The following is a 12,031-nucleotide window of genomic DNA, read 5'->3' on the forward strand; positions in this document are numbered from 1 at the left end:
ACGCGATGGTTGTAAAGTATTTCAGAGCCATCACACAAACTTTACAGAATCTATGTCATTCAAGGAATGCCTGGGAATGATTATACTTATTATATTTTATTTCAGGTAGTTCCAGGAGCCCTAGTCCTGACCCAGCACCCTGCTGTACAGGCGCTGTACACCGAAAGCTCACAATCTATGGAGATACAATATATAGAGACCTGGCTGGGATGCAGGAGACCTGGGTTTGTTTTCAGTTCTGCCACTGGCCAGACCAAAGGTTCTACTGGGTGTCCTTGGCCAAGTCACATCCCCACTCTGTGACTCAACTTCCCCATTTGTATAACCTGGAAGACTGCTACTGATCTCCTTGCTAAAGTTCTTTGAGATCTACTGATGACAAGCACTAGAGAAGAGCTAGATATCACTAAAGTAATACACAGATTCTTCTACAATATAGTACACCTACTGGATTAAAAACCATTTAGAAATCTAGAACCACAATGAAAATCTCAGAAAAGAATCTGAAATTAGTTGGATTCTATGTGGTTTGAAAACACTCTTGAATCCAGTGATGTCTTTGGTCCAGTCAGGAATCTAGAACCCATGGACTTTGCGTATGAACACACTGAGAGGCTTAGAATGAAGGAAATTCTAGAGCCACCTAGAGATGCAGAATCCAAGAGCATCAGTTAGGTTACACCACATTGAGAGTCCTAAAAGAAACAAGATTCTGGAGCTGGCTACCGATTTGGTGCCATTGATGGCCATTCAGTATGAAAAAAAATGAGAGACCTAGAACGCATGGGATTCCAGAGAGAGGAGGGAATCTAGAATCCAGGAACACTGCAGGGTTTATAAACAGTGAGGTGCCTGGAACCCATTAGGATTTAGAACCATGAGGAATCTAGAAAGAAATGGGATACCAAATGTTCAACTCTCCCTAAACCTAGGCATTTTCAGTCCATCACCTGTTTTCTGTTCTAGACTTCTGACCCCTGTCTTCAACTAGACTAGGGGAGACTGCTGCTGAGATCATCGACAAAAGCCGCTTTGACCAGCGTGAGAAGAGACGTCCTGAAGACCTGCCAGGATTTCTCCCCCACAAAGAGGTAGAGGATGGGGGTGAAGCAGGATGTGAAGGTATGAATGACCAAGAAAGCACCTGCCACCTACCCTGGCATCTCCTTCTTGTAGAGGTTCAAGCTCTGTTAGAGGTCATAGGGCAGCCAACCGAGGAAGAAGGAAACCACTGTGGCCACCATGACTTTGAAGGGCTTCCCAGCCCACGCCAGCTTCTTCTCCTTCAACTTCAGCCCTACCAGCCATAGCATCCCATTGTGGGGCAGAAGGGCAGCAGGAAGCCCAGCAGGAACCAGACCATGGAGACGGACAGGTGGACCCATCTTCCCATCCCCTGCAGCTTGTCTCCGTTCCAGTCTCTGGAGAGGGCATAGTTGTTGATGCAGATGATTCTGCCCCTATCCAGCATGTGGGTCTCCTGGAAAGCCAGGTAGGGAGTGCTGAGACCGAAGGAGGCCAGCCACACACCCACAGCCAGCTTCTGAGCCTGGGGCACAGTGTGGTGATTCCAAGACCAGATGGGATGCTGAGTGACGGTATAGAGATCCAGACTGATGAGTGTGAGAAGGAAGATGGAGGTGAACATGCCCATGGAGATGGAGGTGTAGAGAAGCTTGCAAATGGCCATGCCGAAGACCCAGTGGAAACCCAGGAGGATGTAGACAGCGAAGAAGGGGATCAGCAGGGTGAAGAGAAGGTAGCCAGGTGAAGGAACCAGAGGGTGGTCACCATCCTCCACATCTTCATCCCCAGCACCCACTGGTACAGCCTGTTTCCCATCACATCCACCAGGAAGGTGGGGAAGAGCAACACGGCTGCAGCCAGGTGAGCATTGCTCATAGCTGCTGGGGTCTTGCTGGTATTTGCCCCAGCAATTAGTGGGAGAGGTGTCTTGTCTTGGTCCATGGTGCCCTGGGGAGAGAGAGAAGAGGGGTTGGAAGGGACAACAGAGGAGGGGACAAGGGTGAGGGCAAGAGGAAGGGAGAAATAAGAGGGGGTTAGGAAGGTACCATTGGAGAGGATCTCTCTGGGCACCCTCTGGTCCTCCAGAATATCCAGGCTAGATATTCCAAGCAACTGGGCTATAGCCAATGGAACTCACCCCTACAAGGTAGAAATATGGGCCAAGGGAAAGAGGAATAGTAGATGTAGGAGGAGTGGGGACGGGGACAGTATAGTAGGTCAAATACACAGCTATTCTGATAATATCACCTTGCTGTGGTCTGGAGGATGGGCTGGCTCATAGGGGTGGGGAATGGGATATGGGGCCTTCTCCTCCAGGAGGTGCTGGTTCCAATCTGGCTCCAGGGTGGGGACTGGGTGGGGTTGGTTCTGTTGAGCTGGTGCCGGTGAGGGTCCCCTTAGCTCTGTGTCTTCTACATGCTCCCCCTCAACCTGCTCTCTCTGGTTGAGAGAGCAAACCATAAATAAATATGATCATTTGGACACTGTCTTAGCAGATCAAACACCTAAGAAACAGCCATTACTTTAAACCAACCCCCATTCCCCTCTCACAGCTAGGGCTAGAACCCAGTGGGTGGTGTAGTCATGGCCCCATACTGAGCTGTAGTAGGTGCTGTGTAAAGACAGAGGAAAAAGACAATTCCTGCACGAGAGAGCTTACTGTCTGAGGAGTCAGGGTTGATAGAGACCAGGACTCAGGAGGCCTTGATCCTATTCCTGGCTCTGCCACTAGTGGACTGAGTGACCTTGGCCTCAGTTTCCCCATTTGTAAAAACTGGGAGACTGCTCCTGACCTCCTTGGCAAAGTTCTTTGTGATCTACTGTGGAAAAGCAGGAGAGAAGAACTAGCTATTGCGTTTATAATACACAGACTCTCCTATAATACACCACACCAAATGGATTTTAAACTATTTAGAAATCTAGAACCCCCATGAGATTTTTAGATCTATCAAAGAAGCTGGAACCTGTTGGATTCTATATGGTTTAAAAACACTCTAGAATCTACTGGGGTCCTAGCACCAGCCAGGAATCTAGAACCCACGGACCCTATTGAGTGTGAACAATTTGAGAGACTTAAAGGGAAGATTCCAGAGCCAACCAATGACACAGAACCCAGAAGAATCAGTTAGGTTAGAATACATTGATTCTGTAGCCAGCTAGTGATCTGAAACTCTAAACACCCATTGAGTTTTATAATGTTGAGAGACCTAGAACACATGGGATTCTGCAGATAACAAGGAATTTGGAATCCCAAGGACACTGCTCGGTTTATAAACATTGAGATACCTGGAACCCATCAGGTTTCAGAACCGTCAGGAATGAAGGAACAGGCGGGATGACAAGTTGCCAGTGCTCTCTGACTCCTGGCACTTTCAGGCACTCGTGACCGACCCTGGCAATGCATTCTTGTAAAACAGCAGGCCGTGGCAGAGGTGGTCGGGCAGCCAGCAGAGCAAGAACGACACCACCGCAGTCACCGTGACTTTGAAAGGCTTCCCTCTCCTCGCCAACCCCTTCTTCTTTATCTCCAGCCCTGTCTGAACCTGGCATCCCACGCTGGTGCAAAGGGGCAGCAGGAAGCCCAGCAGAAACAGCACCCTGAACAGCAGCAGATGGAGAGGTCTCCTCCAGGCCTGCATCTCGGCTCCCTCTCCCTCTCCAGAGAAGGTGTAACTATTCGTCCAGACGACCCTGCCCCCTCCATCTCCAGGAGTTCCAGGAAACCCAGTTAGGGAGCGCTGAGGGCGAAAGAAACCAGCTATACAACCGCGACCAGCTTCCTGACCCAGGTCACAGTGCGGGGATGGCAGCACCAGACGGGGGGCAGTCGAGAGTGCAGCGGTCCAGGCCGGAGAGGATGAGGAGGAAGATGGCAGAGAACATGCCCGGGGAGAGGCAGGCGTTGAGGAGCTCATACATGGCCATGCCGAAGACCCAGCAGGAGCCTAGGCAGAATTATAAAGAACAGAATTATAAAGCAGGACGTGAGCAGGTTGGTGAGGACCAGATGGAAGATCAGAGGGAGGTCATCATTGTCCCCATATTCAGCCCCAGAACCCACAGGCAGAGCCCACAGGCAGCAACCCCATCAGGGGGTGCCACACGCAGCTGCCACTTGATTTCCTTTCCCGACCAGCTGGGGGTTGCTCCCAGTGGCTGCCGGACTGGTGGGAAGGCAGAGGTGCGGTGAGGGGCCAGACTGGCCGGGAAGAATGAGGTTCCATGAGGGATCAGGCCGGTCAGGAAGGCGGAGGGGCCGTGAGACCCTAAGGAGGAGCAGGAAGAACACAAAGGGGATTAGAGGCAGCAGAGGGGAGGGAGAGAGAGAGACAGACGTGTGCAGCCCGTGCCCTAGCAGTGAGAAACACGCCATTTCATTCTCCTCCCTGCACAAACCAATGAGGCTGCAGCCACACACAGGGTAGAACCAGAATCCTGGGTCTCAGCACCTGTATCCCCGAATCTAACTCAGTGCCCTCCCTTCCCCTTCCCTCCCCGAGTATGGCCAGAACCCAGGAGTCCTGACTCCAGGCCCCCTCAGTCTAGCCCTTTGGACCTCATTCCCCTCCCAGAACTGGGACTAGAACCACTGGTTTCTGGCTCCCCACACAGACCTGCTCTAACCACTTGACCCCTCTGCCCTCCCCTAGCCAGGGATAGTACCCAGGAATCCTGGCTCCTAGCCCCTTCCTCCCCCCCCCCACTCTAACCACGAGACCCCACTCCCCTCAGAATTCAACCTTGGTCTCGTGTACCATGCCGTTGGTGGCTGTTTTCCCAGTAGCGTTGGGTTCCCATTGGGGTTCTCAGGGTCCCAGCTCCGTGGATGGGGCCTGTGTAACGAACACTCTGGGGAGGGCTGGGTGTGACTGAGATTTTATCTAGAATAGGAAGGGGCCGCATTTCACAGGAGTTGTACCCACAACATGTAGATAACACAGGACTCCACACAACTATTGATCTGCTCTAACCACTAGACGCCACCTCCCTCCCAGAGCTTGGAACAGAACCCAGGGTCCTTACTCCCAGTGTCCCCCGCCCCACGTCAAACCACTAGAACCCCCCACCCACTCCTTGGATGGGAGTTGCATCATTTGTGACTCAGACTTTGTTGTGAGCTAACACTGCTGGGTTATTTCTGGGTCGAGTTGTGAGATACAGGCCCTTTCTCTTCATGGGGGCACACCTCAATAGTTGAGCTCCTGGCCAAGAATCTAGTGCATTGCGGGGGGGCCTGGGAACCAGGACTCCTGGGTTCTATGCCAGGCTCTGGGAGGGAGTGGGGCTAGTTTTAAAGCAATGATTGTTGCTTAGGTGGTTTCTTTGCTAAGACGGTGTCCAATGATCATTTCCGTTCATGGTTTGCAGCTTGTGGATCTCAGAGAGCAGGTGGGGGTGGAGCATGTAGAAGACATAGAGTTAAGGGGAGTGAACTCAACACACAGGGGAGGGCTCTGGGGTGCAGGGGACAGACACATGGATGCTTTGCTGGCCAAACACACAGCATCTGAGGCTCTCTCTGCGCTGGGTCTGTTTCCACCACCCGCTGCCCAGGTGAGTCAAGACAGTGGGCGGAGGGCCCCATGTTGGGTCTAAAGGGGAATTTTCTTGCTAAGCCCCCCTAGAAGCCACAGAAATTTGCTATTGTAAAGGCAAATTGGTGGGACTCCCTGCCACTGGGTATCTGTGGGGTTCCCATGGGGCACTCAATAGACAGAGGTAGTAGGTGAGGTCAGTGACATGGGTAAAGTTTTTCCCCTTATTTCATGTTAGTCTGACGAGTTGATCCCCATTTACAAAGCTCTAAGCCAGCAGTTCTCAACCTTTCCAGACTACTGTACCCCTTCTATTGTGTACCCCCAAGTTTTCCCTCACTTAAAAACTACTTGCTTACAAAATCAGACATAAATATACAGATGTGTTACAGCTACACTATTACTGAACAATTGCTGACCTTCTCATTTTTCCCGTATAATTATAAATTAATTGCAACATAAATGTTGGACTTACATTTCAGTGTATAGTACATAGGGCAGTCTCAGCAAGTCACTGTATGAAATGTTAGTTTGTACTGACTTCTTTAGTGCTTTTTATGTAGCCTGTGGTAAAACTAGGCAAATATCTAGATGAGTTGATGTACCCCCCGACAGACCTCTGCGTACCCTTAGGGGTACACATACCCCTTGGCTGCGAACCTCTGCTCTAAGCCACAAGACCCCAATTTCCTCCTACAACCCAGGAGTTCTGACCCCCACCCCACTCCCAGAGCTGGGTGTAGAATCCAGGAGTCCTGGCTCCCAGCCTGCCCTTCTCTAACCATTAGGCCAGGCTACAGAGCACAGAGGACACTGTGCTAACAAGGCCGTAAGGGACGCAGTCCCTTCCAGAGGCAATAGCTCAGAGGACCCGGCTGCAGGGCTGGCAGCCCGGCTTGGGGGCAGAGCAGCAGCTCGGTGGATTGTGGTTTCCTGTTGCAATGAGGGTGAGAAGGACCCTGCGCGCTCTCTCGAGTCAGGGTGTAGCAGCAGTTCCTGTGACTGGCAGATGAGCAGAAGAGATGGGGTGGGGGCGGGGTGGCTTTTTCTGCCTTGTGGCAGTGAGTTACACTGGCACCAGCTCCTGCATGCTAGGAGTCAACAGCACCGATCCCCCCTCAACTGAGTAGCCCTGATCCCCTGCCCTGGGGCCAGATTAGAGCTGGCCACCCAAGAGTGGAAAGGCCCCGTGGCCCATTCCCTGCTCCCCTGAGCCAGCCACATCACAGCTACATGATATTCTCTGCATAGCTGTATATTTGATCTCCTAGACTGTCCCCTTCCCCACTTCTCCCATGTCTGCTATCCCCCTTGTCCTCCCCTACTGCTCACAGCTCTATCCTGCAGCAGTGAGTTCCACCGGCTATAGCCCAGTTTCTGGGAATATCTACCATGGATATTCTGGAGGACCACAGAGTGCCCAGTGACGTCCTCTCCAGTGTTACCTTACTAACCCACACTGGTATTTCTCCCTTCTCCACTTCCATTCTCCCTTTTGGCCTCCAATGTTGTCCCTTCGAACCCCTCTTCTGTCTCTTCCCAGGGTACCATGGAACAAGATATCACGGCACTCCCACGAACTACAATGGCAAATTCCAGTAAGATCGCAGACACTACCAAGACCTATCACCTGGCCTCTGCTGTGTTGCTCTTCATCACCTTCCTGGTGGGTGTGGTGGGGAATGGGCTGTACCTGTGGGTGCTGGGGCTGAAGATGAGGAGGACAGTGACCACGCTCTGGTTCCTTCACCTGGTCTCCTGCTACCTTCTCTTCACCCTGCTAATCCCGTTCTTTGCCATCTACGTCCTCGTGGATTTCCACTGGGTCTTTGGCATGGCCATGTGCAAGCTTCTCAATGCCTTCATTTCCATGGGCATGTTCTCCTCTGTTTTCCTTCTCACACTCATCAGTCTGGACCGCTACACCCTCACTCACCATCCCATCTGGTCCCGGAATCACCGCACCCTGTCCCGAGCTTGGAAGCTGGTTGTGGGTGTGTGGCTGGCCTCCTTCGGTCTCAGCACTCCCTATCTGGCTTTCCGGGAGACCCAGGTGGTGGACGGGAGCAGAATCATCTGCATCAACAATTACGCCCTCTCCGGAGACCAAAATGGAGCTGAGATGCAGGAGCTGGACAGACAGGTCCACCTGGCCATATTCGTGGTCCGATTCCTGCTGGGCTTCCTGCTGCCCTTCTGTACCATCGTGGGATGCTATGTCCGCGTGGGGCTGAAGTTGAAGGAGAAGAAGCTGGCGTGGGCTGGGAAGCCCTTCAAAGTCGTGGTGGCCGCAGTGCTTTCCTTCTTCCTCGGCTGGCTCCCCTACCACCTCTACCACGGCTTGAAGCTCTACAAGAAGGCGGTGCCAGAGTCAGTGACGGGTGCTCTCATGGTCATTTACACCTTGTCATCCTGCTTCAGTGCCTCCTTCTCCTCCATCCTCTACCTCTTTGTGGGGGAGAAGTTCTGGCAGGTCTTCAGGAAGTCTCTTCTCACTCTGGTCAAAGAGGCTGTTGTCGATGATCTAGGCAGCAGTACCGCTGAGTCTAGTGAAAGACAGGAGTCAGAAGTCTAGAACACAAAACAGGAGATGGTCTGAAGTTGCCCAGACTTAGGAAGAGTTGAAAATTTGCCATCCCCTTTGTTCCTAGATTCCTGCTTGTTCTGAAACCTGATGGGTTCCAGGTATCTCAATGTTTATAAACCCCAGTGTCCCTGGATTCTAGATTCCCTGCTCTCTCCAGAATCCCATATGTTCTGGGTCTCTCAATTTTTTCAAACTCAGTGGGTCATCAATGGCACCAGATTGCTAGCCAGCTCCAGAATCTTGTTGGTTTTAGGTCTCTCAATGTGTTCTAACCTAATTGACTCTCTTGGATTCTGCATCTCTAGGTGGCTCTGGAATCTCATTTATTGTAAGCCATTCAGTATGTTCAAACTCAAAGTCTACTGAGTCTAGGTCCCTGACTGGATCTAGGACATCACCGGATTCTAGAGTGTTTTCAAACCACATAGAATCCAACAGCTTCCAGATTGCTTGCTAAAAGTTTCATCCTGGTTCTAGATTTTCAAATGGTTTAAAATCCATTAGCTGTAGTATATTATAGAAGAGTCTGTGTATTATAATAGCGATATCTAGGTCTTCTCTAGTGCTTGTCATCAGTAGATCTCAAAGAACTTTACCAAGGAGGTCAGTAGCAGTCTTCCAGTTTTTACAAATGGGGAAACTGAGGCACAGAGTGGGGAAGTGACTTGGCCAGTGTCACCCAGTAGAACCTTTGGCCTGTCCAGTGGCAGAACCTGGAACAAACCCAGCTCTCCTGTGTCCTGGCCCAGGTCTCTATCCATTCTGGGCTCTCTGGGACATGGACTGTCTTTTTGTTCTGTGTTTGTACAGTGCCGAGCACATTGGGGTCCTGGGCCAGAGCTGGGGCTCCAAGCTCTGCTGAAATAAAGAATAGTAATTATTAATAATTCCCAGGTTTTGCTTGAACTACGCAGTTTCCATAAGTTTTTCTGTGGCAGCTCTGAAATAATTTCCAACACCATGTGACCCGATCACTGGGATATTTTGGGTGGGGAAGCTCTGGCTTAGTTTCAGAGCGGCTGGTAAGGAAAACAAGTCAGTAGAATAAAGAGCTGCTCCAGAGAAACCACCTGCCCATGATCACTTCAGGGTGGTGAAGAGGTAACGTCCAAGCTAATAAGAGTGACACTGTATGGAATATGGGTGATCATTCATAATGTTATGGATACAAAATTGCAATGGAACATACCAGATATACCATGTAAGCTATCAGTGGGAAAGTTATCATTTGATAAATATGATCAGTTTGTTTATGTGTATGTATCATCTTTGTATTGTGAGTTGTAAATATGTGTGGTATATTGATATCTCAGACCTGTGCTGTGTATCCGGGTGACAGCCCCAGACAGCTTGCATCAGCCCTGTCCAGCCCGTTGGATGGGCCATGAAGCATTGGCTGTCAGTGTGGCGTTTTGGGTAAGATCCAAACCAGTATTGATCTGGGAATGTGGCTGGCCCTTTGGGGATCAGAAGAACATTTTGTGTAGTGAATAGAATTTTAAGTAACTTCTCACTTTACTGGACCTATTTGCTGACTGGGAGCCTAAGATTGGAATGCAATAAAGGGGGCTGTGGGATTTCTTCTTCTTCTTCTTCTTTCTTTCTTTTTTTGGCTTCTTGATCACCAGTGTGGCGGATCAGGAGCACAGCTTGTGAGTGGTTGGTGAATCTAACTACAGTGTTAACCACCAGTTTTGGGATAAACTGCTCTCCTTTTTGCTGCCCACCCTGACCTTGGCATTTTCAGTGTGGGCTGCCCTCTGCACCTCTAGTCACAGGTCACAGTAACTGTGAAGATCTCACCTGCCAGCTTGAGCTAAGTTACAAAACCTTGGCCAAGGTTGGGGGGCAGCAGATCCAAAAGATGATAAAGAGTTAAAAAGATCCTCCCGATTCTCCATCACTGGCAATTTTTAAAGCAGGATTGGATGGTATTTCTAACAGGTCTGCTCTAGTTCAAATAGGGACTAATTCAGGGATGTTCTGAATCAGGTCAGACTAGGGGACCACCATGCTGCTTCTGGCCTTAGAATCTCTGATTCTATCCAGAGGTCAGGCAGATGTTGTTGGGGTACTGTACCAATTGTCACCTGGACCCACTGTGGTATCTGAGGAAGCCAGGCCTGTGTGGGCCACCAGCCCCAGGTGGAGGGCTGTAGGTAAGTTAGACATGCACATAGCCCATCTGTTTTAAACATCTTTTCCCATTGCTACTGTTCAGAGGAAACAAGACTGCCAAACATGACAGATACCGTCTCTCGCTGATTCAGAATTCAATAGGATCTTATGGATTCTAGGAATCCTGGCCAGTTCTTAACCTCTTGGTCCCAGGTCTGTCAGGGTTTTGAATGCAATCTGATCTGATGTGGGCTAGATTTAGACATTATGTTTTCCAAGCCACTTTATGTTTCAAAAGCCAATAGGATCCTATGCATTCTAGGTATTTGGCTGGTTCTTGAACTTCTTGGGTTCTAGGTCTGCCAAGATTTAAAAACCCGAAGAGATCCTATGTGGTCTTGAGCATCCTAGTTTCCAACCTCATACCTGACATCCTAGAGCGCATAGGACCAGTTTGGGTTTAAAATTTTTTGGTCAGAGCAAGAACCCAAAAGGTTCAAGAATCACTCAAATGTCTAGAACTCTTGGGATACTATTGTGTTTTTAAATGTGTGTGTGTGTGTGTGTATACATATACATATGTGTATATATATATAATATACACACACACAACAGTACTGCATTAGTTCTAGATATCTGGCTTGTTCTTAAACCTCTTGGGTTCTATGTATAATAGTGTCTTGAAACCCAATTAGATCTGACAAGGTCTAGTAACTGAAGGGTTCCAAGTACATGGAATCATGTACTGACTTGAAACACTTTCCAAGAGGCCTGATGTTCACAAAGGGTTCAGCTATTTCTTCTGGAAAATCAGGCCTCTTTAACGGTGTTCATTTGGGACACCCCCACATAGAAGCATAACAAATAATCACCAATTATTTTGGAATATTAAGCCTGTAAGGCAATAGGGCTTGGAGCGAACAGGCCAGCTCCTCGGCCAGTGTAAATCAATGTAGCTCTGTTGACTTCACTTCAGAGTTCTTGGGCTCTTCTCCTGCTGCTGGGAGATGAGTGGGCTCTAGCAGGTTAGCGTGGGGGGGCTAGGAGCCAGGACGCCTGGGTTCAAACCCCAGCTCTGTGAGGAAATGGTGTTTAGCAGTTACAGTAGACTTAGTGACACCAAAACATTTAATGAATTAGTGTCAGATTTGCCAAATTGTTTCACTCAACCACCAAAAAGCCGACATTTTCAAAATAAAACACTGTGATGTTCTTATTCCAAACAGCTTTGCTTGAAATTTGTTTAATTTTTTTATTCATTTAAAATGTGTAAAAACCAAGCTCAGGAAAAAAAAAAACATTTCCTTTAGACTGAAACAATCTCCATCCCCACCCCCCACACCTTTTCATTAGCTAATAATAATAATTTGGGGTCATCCCAAATGAGCCCCCCCCCCCCGCACCTCGGCTGTTCAGAACAACTAGAGACCCAAAGAATCGGTTATTGGCACAGGACTTACATGCCATCTGTGGTCCCAAGTCAGCCAAGTCACCAAGTCAAAGGTGATAATAGGGACGGGAACTCAAACATCTCCATGTTGAGATCAAAATAGCAGTGGCTGTGTCTCTAAGCCCCCACGTGTCAGCTCAGCGTGGGTGTTACTCACCCTCAATTTCCGCTGGAAGCCGTACTTCGCAGAGGTGTGAACTGCTATTAAACACAGGTGTGAACAGCTCAAGGAGTGGACTCAATTTTGTTATATGGCTGCACTGGCCCTCGGTCCTTGTGCGTGGCTGAGCTCAGGGGCCATCCAGGCTCGACGTT

General features: G+C 49.5%; 1 protein-coding gene and 2 pseudogenes across 1 annotated transcript; 1 reads left to right on the forward strand and 2 right to left on the reverse strand.

Annotated features, from left to right (window-relative positions):
• Positions 1-992: 992 nt before the first annotated feature.
• On the reverse strand, positions 993-1,968 carry LOC125626090 (putative G-protein coupled receptor 33; annotated as a pseudogene).
• A 1,430-nt stretch (positions 1,969-3,398) lies between these two features.
• LOC142070072 (putative G-protein coupled receptor 33) lies at positions 3,399-4,824 on the reverse strand (annotated as a pseudogene).
• A 2,286-nt stretch (positions 4,825-7,110) lies between these two features.
• LOC125625668 (putative G-protein coupled receptor 33) lies at positions 7,111-8,136 on the forward strand. The gene has a single exon (XM_048828017.2). The coding sequence runs from the start codon at positions 7,111-7,113 to the stop codon at positions 8,134-8,136; it is 1,026 nt and encodes a 341-aa protein (XP_048683974.2).
• Positions 8,137-12,031: the final 3,895 nt, after the last annotated feature.

This window comes from Caretta caretta, chromosome 24, assembly GCF_965140235.1.
Source record: "Caretta caretta isolate rCarCar2 chromosome 24, rCarCar1.hap1, whole genome shotgun sequence".
Classification (NCBI taxonomy): Eukaryota; Metazoa; Chordata; order Testudines; family Cheloniidae; genus Caretta; species Caretta caretta.

Bases quoted from the DNA above. Each gene is read 5' to 3' on its own strand.
- LOC125625668 (XM_048828017.2), top strand. From the start codon at position 7,111: ATGGAACAAGATATCACGGCACTCCCACGAACTACAATGGCAAATTCC.